At 37.5% G+C, this 16,520-nt stretch overlaps 1 protein-coding gene across 1 annotated transcript in view; it reads right to left on the bottom strand.

Annotated features, from left to right (window-relative positions):
- Positions 1–7,584: 7,584 nt before the first annotated feature.
- Positions 7,585–16,520, bottom strand: part of lrp1ba (low density lipoprotein receptor-related protein 1Ba) — a 170,999-nt gene continuing 162,063 nt past the window's right edge. The window contains exons 83-88 of the mRNA XM_084116360.1: positions 13,658–13,771; positions 11,786–11,862; positions 10,987–11,077; positions 10,659–10,809; positions 9,350–9,457; positions 7,585–8,773 (exon numbers count right to left, since the gene is read on the bottom strand). Of these exons, the coding sequence (XP_083972486.1) occupies positions 8,633–8,773; positions 9,350–9,457; positions 10,659–10,809; positions 10,987–11,077; positions 11,786–11,862; positions 13,658–13,771 (682 nt within the window). The 3' untranslated portion in view covers positions 7,585–8,632. The remainder of the gene's footprint in view (positions 8,774–9,349; positions 9,458–10,658; positions 10,810–10,986; positions 11,078–11,785; positions 11,863–13,657; positions 13,772–16,520) is intronic.

Here is a 16,520-nt window from a genome sequence, read left to right as displayed (position 1 = left end):
CGCTCCCGTTCGCCGTGGGCCGGAGCCTGTTGCCGTCGGCCATGATGGGGGCGGAGCAGGGAACGGGAAACTCGCTGCCGGCTGCCCTCGAGAGGAGTCACCGCCGGCCGCCAGGAGGCGGAAGGGCGTCGAGCCGTCCCCCAACGAATGTCCAGTACCATCGCATGGCACCGCGAGTGACTCTCAGCTGTTTGAGGACCGAGCGGCAGTGTGTCCGGGAACCGGATCAAGAATTTTTTTTTTTTTTTTTTTCCTCTCTCCCCTCTCTCCTCTCTGTCGCTCCTCATGCTTCCGTCTCCTTTCCTCTCGCCTCGTCTGTCCATACCCCCAGGTACCGCAGCCGCCATGATTGGTCCCCCCGGGGAGGGGGGGGGGGGGGAGTAGGCGCAGCCTCGGGAGTACCCCCCGGCCTGCGAGGGGCGATGGGGGTATGTGGCGAGCAGGACGAGGTCGAGGGCCGTGGGAGGACGGCGCGAGACCGGTGGCGTAATTATGATGAGCCACACCTGTGAGACGCACCGGTCTCGCATATCTCACGGAGGAGCGGAGGCATAAAGGAGGAGCGACGACAGTGAAGAGCGAGAGAGGACAGGCCTGATTTTTAGTTCATGTGTTGTTTCTGTTTGTGTTGCCAGCAGTCGTCCGTGAGGGGCTGCTGGCTTTTACTTTCATTTTTGTATTTGTTTATTTATTTATTAAAATCTTTAAATGTTCGCCGGTTCCCGCCTCCTTCTTCCCGTAACATCTGAACTTCGTTACAATCATGTTCCATGAAGATATTTAGTAAATGTCCTACCGTAAATCTAAAAATATATATTTTTGTGAGTGGATGCAGCAAAATCACAAACATAAATGGACAACAAACCATGCATCAATGAAAGCTTATTTAATCGGCTTTCAGGTGATATATAAATCTCAGTTTCAAAAAAATGACCTTTGTGACTGATTTTGTGATCCAGGGTCACATATATGCTTAAAAAATTACCAGTTACAATGTTTTTTAAAAAACTTGTACAAAATAGTTTCTGTAATAAAGAAATTAACTTTTCTCTGACCTAAATTTGCAAGAAAAAGTTTGTATAGGCCTATTTCTGCATTTTTCAGACTGCACTGTGAATGATTACTCTATGGCTTTAAAAATAAAATATTAAAAAGTACAACTATTTGTGTTATTAGCTTAGTTAGATTGAGTTTGTTTATTTATGATTTACTTACTGTTTCGGCTTGTCTTGTCTGTTTCGAGGAGGTGTTAGAGCATCGTTCTGCTTTTGCATTAACATTTGAAGGTGGCAATGTAGCAACTTTAAACAGGAAAGAAAGTGTCTTTCTGTGTTCTCAGAAAAAAAACACAAGAAATGTGATAAATAAATAAATAAATAAATAAATAAATAAAAAACACTGGTGTGCTTTCTCTCTTCCAGTCCGAAATAAAATACAAACACATACATGTCATTAAAATGTGCTTTTGCTACTTTGAAAGAATAAAGACAGTGAAGAGGAAAATTCTTAGGGACAGAGAGAGGAAATAGAATCACCACCCAAAATCAAACTCTTGGCTACGTTTCATCATCGACCTGCATTGCTGATCAGGGTTTTGAGTATTGATACTTTTCAGTGAACACAACATGCAATTATATGCAAATAGTTATAAATATAGCCATAAATGTAAGAAAATACAACAAAATATTAAGTTTTAAAGGAATATTACAGGTTCAGAAAAGTTAAACTCACTCAACAGTATATGTGTAATTAATTTCAACTTTTCCTCTTTTTCTTTAAAAATGACAAACATGGAGGCTACAGTGAGTTACTCAAAATGGGTAAATGAGACCAATTTCTGGAGGATTTAAAAACAGAAATGTGAAGCATGTTAAAAACTCCTGTATTATTCAGGCCATAAAGCTTTAAATAATGTTACTGTAATTTTAGTGTTTATGACATTGTCATGGCAGCAAAGCTGTAAAATTAGATGTAATGTTACACAGAAAAGATTGGGATCATCAATTGTGTGGCTATACTGTACAATTGAGTATTTTAAAGTTTATGGATGCGTCTCACTGTAACAAATGACTCATTTAATTAGTCCAGTCAAATTAGCAAATTACATGGACAGGAACACTGTACGCTACTTAAAATAATACCACAAAATCACACATTCATATTCACTCATAAAGGTGAGAGATGCACTTCATAGAGATGTCTGGGCACATCCGTGATCAAATCTTAACATTAGCGTCTTGCTGCAAGTGTGTAACACTGGGCATTCATGAGAAAAGTTTGCACTGTACCCACAATGCAATTTACCCCACATCCTGTTATTGCATAATATCAGCACTTGTTCACATAACACACTTAGATTTTATTTAACTGTCTCTGGCTTTTCTAGTTTTGTAGGTCAGGCGGTGTCCTTGGGCTTCATTTATAATTTTTTTTTTGTATAAAAAAACACCTACAGTGTCACTCCACTCTGCAAGGTCCACGTCTTTGGCATCGCCTTGGACTTCCGGGCCTGCAATATTGGCCCAGGCTTTTGTCCCTCTGACTTTGCTGCAATCTCCACCTCTGTCCATCGGCCCCAAGTGGGGGGTCGTCTTGGGCATTAAAATCCCAGGCTGAAAATGGGTCCCACTCTAGTCATTGTCATTAAGAAAATAGCAAATGAGACACTGCAGAGAATACAGAGAGAAATATGAAGCTGACGTCACATTCCTGTCTTGTGTTCCCCTGGACTTGTGTGGACTTATTTCCTGTTCTGTGCCATGTTTTGTAGTCCTTTGTAGTTTTTCTTGTTGATTAGTTCTGTAATTGTTCTCAAGTGTGTTTTATTTGCCAATTACCCCTTGTGTTTTTAAACCCCAGTGTTTCTCATGTTCCTTGTCTGGTGTTGTCCTTACATGGAGTTTCTTGTTATCTCATGTCTGAATTACATTGTTCATTACCTGGATTTATTTCTGTTGTCTTGTTAAAATAAATGTTAAATGCAGTCTCAGTTGATGACACAAGACACACATTTGAAGTAGCACACACACTCCTTGTGCAGAACCGAATGAGCCAATAAGAATTTCTAGACGAGTTATTGAACCAAAGAACCAGTTTGTAAAGAACAAATAAAAAAGAACCGAATGAGGTTATCATCTGAAAACTTTGACTGTCAGAATCGTCTCATTTGGTTCTTTTTGAGTCGGACATGAGGGAGAAGCTGACTTTCACATCTGCCTGTACTGTAGGTTTGATTTGTTAATTTCTGGTCATGCTTATTGGCTGGACACATTTGGACATGCTCATTGGTTCATCCGGTGCTGTGCAAGAACTGTGCATTCAACTTCAGATGTGCATCTTCTGCCGTCAACTAAATATCCATTTGAAAAGAGCAATTTGTTCAAGCTAACATGGTACAGTATCATGTACAAGTCCCGTGAAACACGAGTCACAACACTCCACAAAAGAGCTCAAAACCTTGAAGATATCAAATGGAATGGTTCTTTAAAAAAAGTTGTATCTCTCTTTTGCTTCACAGGACACTTTCGATTCACTGCACTACGTGAACAAAAGCAATAAAATGTTGGCACGGTCACATTTATCTGTTTTATGTGAATGCACGTTTTAGACTTTTCAGTTTGAAACTGACGCAAAATGTGAAAAAAGCAACATCATATTTTGCAAAAATATCACCACATGCACAATAATTTGATGGAAATTCACGTGTTAGAAAAACATTTTTTTAGAGATTTATTAAGCAATATGCAAACAAAAGAAGGAGTTATGGGGATAAAGGGATAAATAAAAATCAATGACGGCTGCATCTCTAACCTTCATCAAGTTGAAATAGACTACAGCACTTCAGAAAAGCTTGCAGATGAGACAAGCTGGCACTGTACCTAAGGTGCAGAACAAACACACATCCTGTTATAGAATGATAACCATCGTTCAACACAGACAGAGAGAAGAAATGTGACAGTCTAAACTTCTTCCTTGTGTCCTTAACTTAACTATTCTGATTTGTGAAATCTTTCACAGTAGTGTTTTGTTCAGTTAACCATTTATTTTATGATTAAATTCACTATTCTGATTTCTGAAAGGTTTCACAATACAGTTTTGTTTTGTTAAACCTTCCCTGAGTGTTGAGTGGGAAAATATTCCCAAGTCAAGATGTGCCAAACTGATGGACTCGTATCCAAACAGACTGAGTGCTGTAACAAAATCAAAGGGTGCTTCAAATAAATATTAGTTCAGGGGTGTGCACATTCTTTTTAAGAAGGGGGACCGGAGGGTGTGTTCCAACTACAGGGGGATCACACTTCTCAGCCTCCCCGGGAAAGTCTATGCCAGGGTACTGGAGAGGAGAATACGGCCGATAGTAGAACCTCGGATTCAGGAGGAACAGTGTGGTTTTCGTCCCGGTTGTGGAACACTGGACCAGCTCTATACTCTCTACAGGGTGCTGGAGGGTTCATGGGAGTTTGTGCTTGTGCTTTGTGGATTTGGAGAAGGCATTCGACTGTGTCCCTCGCGGCGTCCTGTGGAGGGTGCTCCGGGAGTATGGGGTCCGGGGCCCTTTACTAAGGGCTGTCCGGTCCCTGTACGACCGGAGCAGGAGCTTGGTTCGAATTGCCATCAGTAAGTCAGACTTGTTCCCAGTGCATGTTGGACTCCGGCAGAGCTGCCCTTTATCGCTGGTTCTGTTCATAATTTTTATGGACAGAATTTCTTGGTGCAGCCAGGGGTCGAAGGGTGTCAGGTTTGGGGACCACACGATTTCGTCTCTGCTTTTTGCGGATGATGTTGTCGTGCTGGCCCCATCAGACCAGGACCTTCAGCATGCACTGGGATGGTTTGCAGCCGAGTGTGAAGCAGCTGGGATGAGAATCAGCGCTTCCAATTCAGAGGCCATGGTTCTCAGTCAGAAAAGGGTGGCTTGCCCACTTCAGGTTGGTGGAGAGTTACTGTCTCGAGTGGAGGAGTTAGTAAGTAAGTAAGTAAGTAATCTTTATTTATATAGCACCTTTCACAGACAAGGGCCACAAAGTGCTTCACAACACAGTTTAAATCAGAAAAAACTGTTCAAGTATCTTGGGGTCTTGTTCATGAGTGAGGGAAGGATGGAAAGGTAGAGTAACAAATGGATCGGTGCAGCTTCTGCAGTAATGCGGTCGATGTACCAGTCTGTCATGGTGAAGGAAAGAGCTGAGCCGCAAGGCGAAGCTCTCGATTTACCGGTCAATCTACGTTCCTGTGGGTCATGACCGAAAGGACAATATCCCAGATACAGGCGGCAAAAATGGGCTTTCTCCGCAGGGTGGCTGGGCGATCCCTCAGAAATAGGGTGAGGACCTCGGTCACTCGGGAGGAGCTCAGAGTAGAGCCGCTGCTCCTCCACATCGAGAGGGGTCAGCTGAGGTGGCTCGGGCATCTGTTCCGGATGCCTCCTGGACGGCTTCCCGGGAAGGTGTTCCGGGCATGTCCCACATGGAGGAGACCCCTGGGAAGACCTAGGACACGCTGGAGGGACTATGTCTCTCGGCTGGCCAGGGAACACCTCGGTGTCCCCCCGGAGGACCTAGAGGAAGTATCTAGGGAGAGGGAAGTTTGGGCATCTCTGCTTAGACTGCTGCCCCCGCGACCCGGCCCCAGATAAGCGGAAGAAGATGGATGGATGGGTGTGCACATTTATGCAGTTAGATCTTCCTTCCAAGATTTTTTTCTTTGTAATGTGTCACTGTGGTTTTCACTGGCATTACATAGGTTCTAATTTCGACATTAAACCTGCAAATGTTCTGATATAATTATCTTTGTTTAATTTTTTTACATCTCAAAAGCAGCTGTTTTAACAGGAATGCGTTGACATATCCACTCTATGCAAAAAGTATGAAACTGTATATCCAACAAAAGAGTAATGGTTAATCGAAACAAAAGTTAGACAACTCAATTTGAACTTCAGCATTTCTATTTAATTCTTTCAAGAACATAGAAACTATCAAGAGCATAGAAACTTAATAACATCCGTAATGTATTTGTATTAGTATCTTGCATTGCGTGTGTAGCCCTATAGGCTCGCATGAGAAAAGCTTGCTCTGTACAGTGCAGTAAACCACATATCATGTTATTACAAAGAAACAAGACAACATGCATCTAAACAGAAATGAACGTTGTACCTTGGCGAAAGTTTAAATCTATATCTATTTATGAATATTTATAACATTAAACAGCTGTTTAACATGTTGTATTTAGGCAGACGGGTGCTGTACTTCCTCTTCCGAGTTGCTGAGAGATGTTTGTCGTGTTGGTTCATCATGTTTATTCAGTTGCTCCAAAGTTTTGCTCTTACAGTCATTATAAATGATGGCAGCCATGACGGAAACGGAGAGGACTGCCAGTAGAGCTAAAGCTGAGAGCTAAAAAACAAACAAACAAACAAACAACCATACAGTGATAAGATGGAATAACAGTACTGATATTCATCAAACATGCCTTCTTTTCCATTTAGTTTTTTTGTTATTGGTTTTTGCAATTAATGGATTTAAACCATATGCAACTTACATTCAACCTGTTATATAGATAATTTAATCTTTAGCTATTATAATATTAGCAATTTTTAGGAAATGTAATTCAAGTTTTACAATGGTCTTCTATTACATTAACATTGAACTGGGTTCCTCAAATCCGGTCCTGTAGGGCCACTGTTCTGCAGAGGTTAGCTCTAACCTTGATCAAACACACCTGAACAAGCTATTTCAGTTCTACAGAGTTACAGGTAGGTGAGTTTGATCAGGATTGGAGCTAAACTCTGCAGGGCAGTACAAAAGTTACATTAACATTCTTTTGTATGTGCAACATCATCGTGTTTTAATGGTGTGTTTACAAATATTTATATTAAATGCTTAGTTTAATAAAACGATTAAAAACTGCATAGTACACTCACCCTTGAGTAGAAAATGATTTTTTCGGTCAGTTCTAGCAGGTCTGTTGCGTTCACTCCATTGGGTTTACACCATTTAATCTGGAGTTCTTCATCCAGCACGTAATCTCCTTCCCAGTGTACCAAGCCACAAGCGACATATTCACCGTCAAACAACAACAGAAACATCCACAATGAAGGTGGAATCAGACAAAATAAAAAAAACTCTGCAAAATTCTTCGAATTACGTCTGCAAGGCCTTCGAATGAACATCATGACAGTCAGAGCCAGAAGAGAAGGTCCAAGAAAGACGAAACTGATCAGTGTCACGTTAAGACTCGGGGTACATGGGCACGAAAATCCCTTATCCATTAAGTATTCCAATCCGAATAATATCACGGTAAATGGGAAAGTGCCAAATCCAGGAGTTTTTCTTTGCGGTTTTTCCAGATTGTTTGCAAATTGTTCTGGCAGCGACATCTTCCAATGTAAACCTGTTTACTTTTATGAGGGTTTCCACATCTCTTACCTTCTGTTCTATGGAAAATGCATTCACTTCTCCTGAAATGTAAATTATACTGGAGCAAACCGGTTAAACAAGGAAGATAACATCTAATAATTCTACACGCAACACAAATAAGTCATGTTAAGTTATGCAACAGTGAACACTTCAATCACAACCAAAACACAAAATGGCAAGAAAAACCATTTATTTCATAGTTCTTGGTCCAAAAACACATTAGGTGTATCTATATGTATTCCAATTCATTTCCCTTTATACAATAGCAACCTGTACGATTGCGCAGTGCAATATCAAGCTATTTAATTTCATTATTAAAAAACACTCCAGTTGCAGCTCAAAGTGAAGACGGACCAATATACTGCGTACATCGTTTTGTATAAAAGGTCTACATTTAATACATTTCCAGAAAATACAAGCAAACCGGACGTACAAATCAACTATAAAATTATAAAACGTTTTTTTCTCCTCCTATAGTTGTGTACATTTGCACAGAGAATGTGTATTTTCATCAAACATGGCATTACAAGAGTCCCACGCATGTCGTTTCACAACCAGTGAGTGAAGGTGAGTGACATAAAATAATTTTTTTAGTCCTTTGTAAGTGCTGAAAGATATGTTTTGCAATATGCAAATGAAATATAACATGTTTTCAAGTTGTAGTACAGTTGCAAAAAAAACATTGTGGGTTGGTTTCACTTTCGGTTTTGACTGCATATTTGAAGCATCTGGTCAACTTAAAGAGAAACATCAATGACAAATATCAAAAATAAAATCTGTGATGAGCATATGATGCATAAATAGGTGTCTCTTTTTTCTAATACTGCTAAATGTAAGAGGCAACTTGGGAATATCTAGGCATTGGTGACCGCACCACCAACAGGAAAACATATACATAGTGAGTATGTAAATAAACCTATATAAAATTCTCTTTTAATGTGTATAAAGCCTTTTGAGATTGAGCAGCTGTTTCGTTTCATTGTTTCGTATTTGTGTAGTGCATTTACAAAGTTACAAAGCAAAGAAAAACACTGCATTTGCCATTTATAAAAAAAGACATTTTGGTAACAACTGAAAAAAAAAAAAGTTGTAAAAAGGAAATTGGCACATATATGTGGGACACAACGTGAGATGATTTAACCTGACTGGACATAAAAAGTTCTTTGTTTTATACATTTTATACAGATCTATATAAAAACAAAGCAGGAAAAGCTAGGCTACGCCGCCGTTTCTCGAATGGTCGTGTCCAGTCTCTTTGGGAGTAAATCGCGTCTCATGTCGAGGTGGATGACTGGCTTTCGACAGTGCTGTCCGTCATGATACATCTTTGAGTAGATGGGGTTTGAATAGTTCATGGCCTGTGAATACACAATGATGTTTTAGTTTGGTTTGCATTGTGCAAAACTAAGGGTGTGTTCACACTTAGTTATCTTGGTTCTTTTGAAAAATAATGTGTACATATGATGATTTTTATCAGCTGACAACTCATGAAGAGCTTATAAAATGTGTAATGGAGTCAAAACAGCGTCAGGAATCCTTCAGTCACACACAATCTAAGATCTGCTACGAGGAGATGCCATTTCTGATGCCTGTACCGAACTGTGATGGGAAACATCGCGACTAAAAACAATTATGCTTGAGCATTCTGTTCTTTTTAGGGTCGCATCTTGTGACATAATGTCATGTTTTTGGCCCGCGTTGAGTTCATATTTCAGTCGAACTGCACCAGAGTTCGTTCGGAAGTGGACGGAGACCCATCTTTTCCGGGTTCTTGGTCCGCTTGTTTGGTGCACACCAGGGTTCAGATGGCAGCGTTCACACTTATTCAAACAGAGCAATCGCACCGGAGTTTGTTTTAATCCAACCAAACCTGCTCAGTGTGAACACACCCTAAAATTCTTCATTTAATGTAGTTTTGGATAATGGGAGTCCACCTGTCCTGGAATGAGCTCCTTTGGAACGTTCTGGATAGGTAAAGTGTGTGCAGTCAAAGGGCGGGCGGGGGGCAAATTGCGTTGGTCGCTTGACTTCACACACCAGCCCTGAAAAACAACACCCAATTTAAACAGAATGCACCAAAACACTGTACACTTTAACAAACTTACAGATTAAAATAATAAATTAGACAAAGTCATTTGGGGAATGCAACCAAATTACTGTACATATCAAGCAAGAGTTTAAATCTAAAATTGCTACTTTGGTTAGAATACTTTTCTGCTTTTACACACTCCATTAATTTGAGGCAAAGAAATCAAAGCTAAATGTCCTTGTGGGATTTTAGCTAAATTAAACAAAATATTCTGATTTACTAAACCAAGCAAAAACAAAGAAAAATAGAGTTTAGACATAAACCTATAGACCTTTTAACATCACCTTGAATGTTTCAGCACATTTTTGGACACGGAATCCGAAATTTCAACGCAACGCAATTCGTAACTATTTTACAGTTTGGTTATTTGGTGGCTAATTCATACAATCATATTCATACGTTTTCGTAGGATTTAGGATTTAGGTAGGTTTAAGGCTGGGGTTAAGGGCCTTTTCCCCATACAATCATATTTCGTACAATGTGAATTCATACAAAATCGTAAGATAAACCACCTTGTAAAATAATTACGTTTTCCCACGAGATTGGTTTGCAAATTTCGTACCATCATGTCATGTGTTATTTTATTGTTTGACTTTAAATGTCAAACAATTCATTCAGGTACCCAAACCAGGGTTTAAAAAATAATAATACTAACATGAAATAAAAACACAACAACTAATATTTATTATATATATAGTATAATAGTAAAAAACACATGGTGACATTGGTGTCCGTTTTGATTATTTATTTATTTTCGCAAAATGTTCGTAACTTTTCTTTGGTGTAGTCACATTGGTATATGTGTTAGCAGGTGTTTTGTTTTTAACGGGCCTCATTTATGAAACACGAGCAGAACAAATTAATGAAAGAATTGTTCGTAGAACTATTCTTCTGTAAACTGCCAATCTGAATTAAATGCGAATGAATGTAAGAATTGTTGTACAAATATTTTATACTAAAATTCATGAGAAATTGCTGTCATCCCACAGATTTTGTCACTTGTCATCAAGCAATTGTATTGGCTAAACCCCCAAAACAGACTATTTGCAACAATGAAATAACAAATCAAATTACGTTGTTTACAATCAAACCGTGTACGTCAGTTAAGTCCAGCTGGTGATGCCAAGCACTTCGAATTCCTACTCGTTTAGTACCTTATGAGGGTCAAGGGTGAAGCTGGGGTGAAGAAAGCTTCCGACGTCTACGTGATTGTCGTGTTCAACTTCGTACATGTTATAGGACGGATTTCCGATCTCCACGTTCAAGCCACCGTTCGCCATGGGCTGCCGCTGAACCTGCTTACCTCTGTGAAGGGGTAATGTATATTAGGTTTATTATGTTTGTAGCTATCATTTAGCACACCAGCTTAACACTTAATCACAGCTGGTATATGATATTTGCTACAGCAATATCAATAAATCATGTTTAATGTTCTGATTAGACATCTAATACAGCTAATAACAGATCTGTTTATATATTTACCTTCGACATCTTTTGCAAATAAGCAGTCCCACTGTAACAGAAGTGATGATGCATACAAGAAGAACTAGAGGCACTATTATGGCAATACTTCCTGGAAAAAAACAAACAGAACAAAAAATGTATTACATTTACAGTGTTTGCATGTACAGCATTTACCTAAATACATAAAAATGGAGTAATATAATTTCAAATGCAAATTTAAAAAAAAAATATATATATATATATTATACACAAGTGTGTGTTAGTTTTCTGATTTCACATTTATAAACATTAACATAATAATTTATCACGAACACATCCATAAAATACTTTATGAGTGAGTTGTTCTGCGATGATGCTAATGCTCTCTTAGCTAACATGGCTAGACATGCACAGGAGTTAAAATGTCACGCTGAGATATGTCCTCAAATGTCAGATTTTCTCTGCAGAAATAAAATTAATGTCTGCAACCGTCTGAGTGAAGACTAGAAGAAAGGTCAACACTACAAACTCGGACAGAAGGGCAGAGCAGTTGCGTTTTCTCTCCTGACTGACTTAACGTGACATTAGGCTTCAAGATGGAGGACTCGGGAAGTGTTGACTATAAATACACTGAAAAAATTATGAAAACAATTGGTGAAACATAGTTTAATCTAATTGAAAACAGAACATTTCACCCAATATTTATGCGTGATAATTTTTTGTACTTTTATGCTGTTAGCTTAGCAACATGTGCTAACACCAAACTCCATTGGAATCAACTGTGATTGCAACAAAGTTTTTTTTTTAGAAAACATGTACGTGTGTTTGCGAAACTCACTCCCGCTGACGTTTTCTGAGCGGTTGGTCTTGGTTGCGGGTCTTTCGCACTGTGTTCCTGACCAGTTTGCAGAGCACCTGTGAAAAGAGAATCAAAAACAATCACAGCTGGTGAAATTTACAATGCATTGACTACCCAAATCATCATATCATTAGATTTATAAAAATAAATAAAAAATAAATAAAAAAAAAGGTTAAAATTGACCACTTTTACCACAATAATAGATTCTTCACTCTGGTGTTCCTTTATTTTATTCATTTTTATGGTATCATTTGTTATATTGATTTTGGTTTTGACAAGCATGAAAACACGTTTCAATGATAAACGCAGGATAAATCACAGGGGGAGGTATAAATCCAGCCCGAGGGATGCATTATTCTTACTTGAGACACATGCAATATGTGTGTTTGACTTCCTGGATCTAAACGGCATGCGTCCACAGCAGAGCTCTACCAATGTGAGAGATAATGCTCTTATGAGAGATGGTGGCGTGAATGAAGCTGTTCGAAAACTATGTTTAACCAAACTTCCTGTGGACAGGGATTTTTTTCAGGAAAGTTTCCTTTCAGGAGGGTGGGAACACCTGGCTAAATAAAACTCCACAATTCTTGGAACTGTCTGAGGGGCTTTCCATGGATAGGGTACAATATAGGATGTATTTATTAATTTATTTTTAACAAATACTCAGTGAAAGGATTATAAAACTCGGAAAATATAATATGAGCTGTTTTCTATTTATTTTTATTTGTGGTTTTGAGACAAATAAATTAGAATACCAGTAAATACACAAATTACAGTGATTTTGTAGTTTTCTAATAATAAACAATAAATAAATATAAAAATTAAATAGCCCGAAAATAGCATATCATAATAATATAGTTAATGAATAGTATTAATGATAAAATATTAAATATATTATACAATATATTGCAATATATTATATATAACATTTTATATTAATATCATTATACATAAAAACTGCATATATATATATATATATATATATATATATATATATATATATATATATACACATATATACACACACACACACACACACACACACACACACATGCAGGTTTTATGGATAATAATATATATATACTCTACTATACAAATATTACATAATGACTATTATAATACATATGACAATTAATTAAATAAATTATTTTTAGTACAATAAATTGAATTTCAGTTCAACAGACTGACTCAAAATACTATTTTGTAAGATTTAAATTTTAAGGCACAGTCAAAAAGGTCAAGACTTCAGACAGGCCAAAAATACGTATTTTAAGATGAGGATACAGATATTTTTGTACGCTTACATATATTGCACTTTTATGCTAGGTCTAACATTTATAATATAGGTTTTACAACCAAAAATCATGGGATTTTTAATTCCAAACAGTCACAGGACACCAAAGTGTACCATATTCATGAAAAGTGCCTTGTTTAAACATAAACAAACGTTTCAAAAACAAAATGTGTCAAATATGGGAAAACAAAAGAGCAGCAAAATGGACAGAGAAAATTGCAAAGAAAATAAGATGATAAATAATGGATACTAGAAGACCAATCAAAGAGGCGTCGTCCTCAGCATATGCAGGGCTATAATCACTATATAATCACTCCAGTCATGGCAAACACAGAAATGAAACATACTGAGAAACATACACCTACAGCATGGTGCAGAGAAATGGCTGCGTGTGTCCGAGAAAAGCGAGTGCAATGTGTGTGAAACGTGCTCTTGGAAGCTGTGCGAGTCGGTTAGCGATGTCTGTGTGTGACGGCATTCCACAAACAGGCCAGACACATGCTGGCGGATGGGATTGTGGGAATGTTTTGCAAATATAATGAACCAGGAAGACCTACTTGCAGCGAGGTTTGTTATAGGCGGTGAGGAAACAAACGCCCTGGTTCTGACAGTAGTGATCACAAAGGTTAGCTCTCTCGTCACACCTCGGGCTTTTAAACTCGGACGGGCAACTGAGGAGAACGCAACGACACGAAAGGAGACACATGAGGAGAACAGAACAGAAAAGAGGCCTGAAATACACTTACATACAGTGCAAACAGCTGGAGGCTATTATGCCTTTCTATAAAAGACTGGGCAACGTCAACATGACAGTTAATTATCATTACAGTTCAGCCGATTCATGGACATTAATTCATGAATCCTGTCAAGTACATGGCTGGGAAATATTTCACTAATTAAATGGTATTCTACATAAAGCATATAAAGCCTACTTTTAAGACTAATCTTAAAAAAAAAAAAAAAAAAAAAAAACACAACAACTTTGCTTTTTGACATTTATTGCAATTTTGGCAATTATTGCAAAGCAAAAAATAAATAAATAAATAAATAAATAGTCTCATTCTCATTGTCGTAATGTAAAAAAGTTAATAAATAAATCTCATTCTCATTACAATAATGCAATAAACAAACAAACAAAAGAATCTCATTATCATTACGTAATGCAAAATATAATCAATAAATAAATTAATATAATTCTTATTACAATAATAAAGCAAATAAATAAACAAATAAATCTCATTCTCATTACCATAATTAAAAATATTTTAATTCTCATGCCCATAATATAAAATAAATCAAGGGGAAAAAATCTAATTCTCATTATTATAAAAAAAAAAAAAAAAACATTCTTATCATTGTGATGCACAATAATAAGTCTCATTATTATAATGCAAAAACAATTTAATGCTCAGCCGTAATGCAAAACAAACAAATAATAAAAATAAATAATTATCATACTGCAAAAAGCTACGTAAATAACACGTAAAGTAAACTACGTAAATTCTCTTTATATTAATGCAAAAAAATAAAAAGAAATAAAAAAAATTCAATTCTGTAATAAATAAATAAAACAAATCTCATTCTTATTACATTCACACAAATGAATCAAATAAATTACTCTCATGACCGTAATGCAAAATAAATTATAGTAATGCAAAAAAAATTAAAAAATTAAAATAACCCCATTCTCATTATCTTAATGCAAATTAAATAAATAAATATTCTCATTCCCATCACCATAATACATTTTTTATGTATATTGACAGTTGTTTTACAGTGATGACAATGACAATTGACAATAATGGGAGTTGCGGTAATGAGCATTGCGGTAATGAGAATATGGGGGAAAACCACACTGGAAAAAAAAATCTCAAAAATTGTGACTCGTCAGAATATAATTTACTTTTGTATTGCACTTTGTGAGCATTTCAGAATATCATAAATATTCAAACCATCGTCCAACCCTGCCGCTATATTAAACAAAATAGCTACAGTGTGCCACACATGGCCATCTGCATGCAACACAAAGAACGGCAGATTTGAACCAGAAATGATCAAACGAAAAACTACTTTTCAAGTCACACAAACCACAGACTTGCTGGACACTCGAGCCTTTTTGTTTAATTCCAATCTAACACAAGAGTGTCTGCAGGGCCCTCTATTGAGACCCACTAAAACAAGCTCTAATGAAACGCTGCTGGGGAAAGATAACGAAACAGAGGAAGGACAAACAAAAGACAAAAAAAAAAAAAATCTCTGATGGGGTGATGTGAAATCAAGCAGGTCGGGATGAGCAGGACGCACTGCATCTTCACATTAATACACTCATTTTCCAGGTAATATATGAATGTCTGGCCACTGTCATTACCAAGCCTTCACCTTCAAACACCAAAGAAAAAACACGACTGAACCATCTGCATGCAAATTGATTCGTTCCCGAAGGGCACAATGGCGTTATCAGACCATCAAGAGATGGAAAAAGAAGAAGGAAACGAAGACCAGGTGTCACAATAAAGAATTTATGTCCATCTTCAACGAGATTTTCTTTGATAACACAGAAAGGAAGGAAACCAAGCAAGGCCTGACTTTAAGAAGGTGATGCATACTTCTATGAACACTTATTCTTCCTGAAAGGCCTGATCTTTACCATACCTTTCATTTCTACTAGTGTGATCCATTCAGGTTCATTTACTGTAGAAAATAAAGGCATATTTTCTCATCTAAATGTTTTTGAGGATGCACCGTCTTCCTTTTCACTGCAGATAAAAGCCTTTGGCAAGCAAGAAAAGTGGAGGCAGGTAAAAAAAATATATAATCTGGTGGGGTTTATTGTGTGTGGAAGAGAAAAGTAAAAGCTCCATCACACCGGCCAGACAACACCCGAATCATTTCAGCAGATAGATGGAGAACGTCCACCGCCGCATTCAGGATCTGTACAATGGCTCAATTGCTTTGACGCTCTCTTATGCCGTCTGTCTATCAATTTCTTTCTTCACATGCAATTTTTTTTTCCAAAGGATAAGAACTTTCCACCATTTTATGCAAAAAGGATTCACATGAGTGTGCCGCTATTAGCTGAAAAACGGTTACACTTTCCATCCATTTCACTGTGGGCGGTTTCTCTCACTTAAAAGCGATTATTATATTTGCAAATCCATTTTGTGACACTGCAAAAAGCATACTTAGTATGTCTTATATTGTCAAGGTTTCCTGAACCAAAAACACAATTTAGTTCTTCATGATAATTTTCCAAACTTTAAATGAAACAGGCTGTTTTGCTACTGTACCTTTAAGACCATATGCAAATGAGCCATGTAATGATTGGCTAACCATTTATGAACTCACCTTGGTGTGTTTGTGAGAACTGTATCAAAGTCTGATTCGTGAATAAATAATTATTTTACACCTGGGCTGCATCCA

Source organism: Abramis brama, assembly GCF_963993115.1.
Source record: "Abramis brama genome assembly, chromosome: 6".
NCBI classification, from domain to species: domain Eukaryota; kingdom Metazoa; phylum Chordata; class Actinopteri; order Cypriniformes; family Leuciscidae; genus Abramis; species Abramis brama.
Note: the sequence above shows the minus strand (reverse complement) of the source record. Positions and strands in the feature narration are given on the sequence as shown.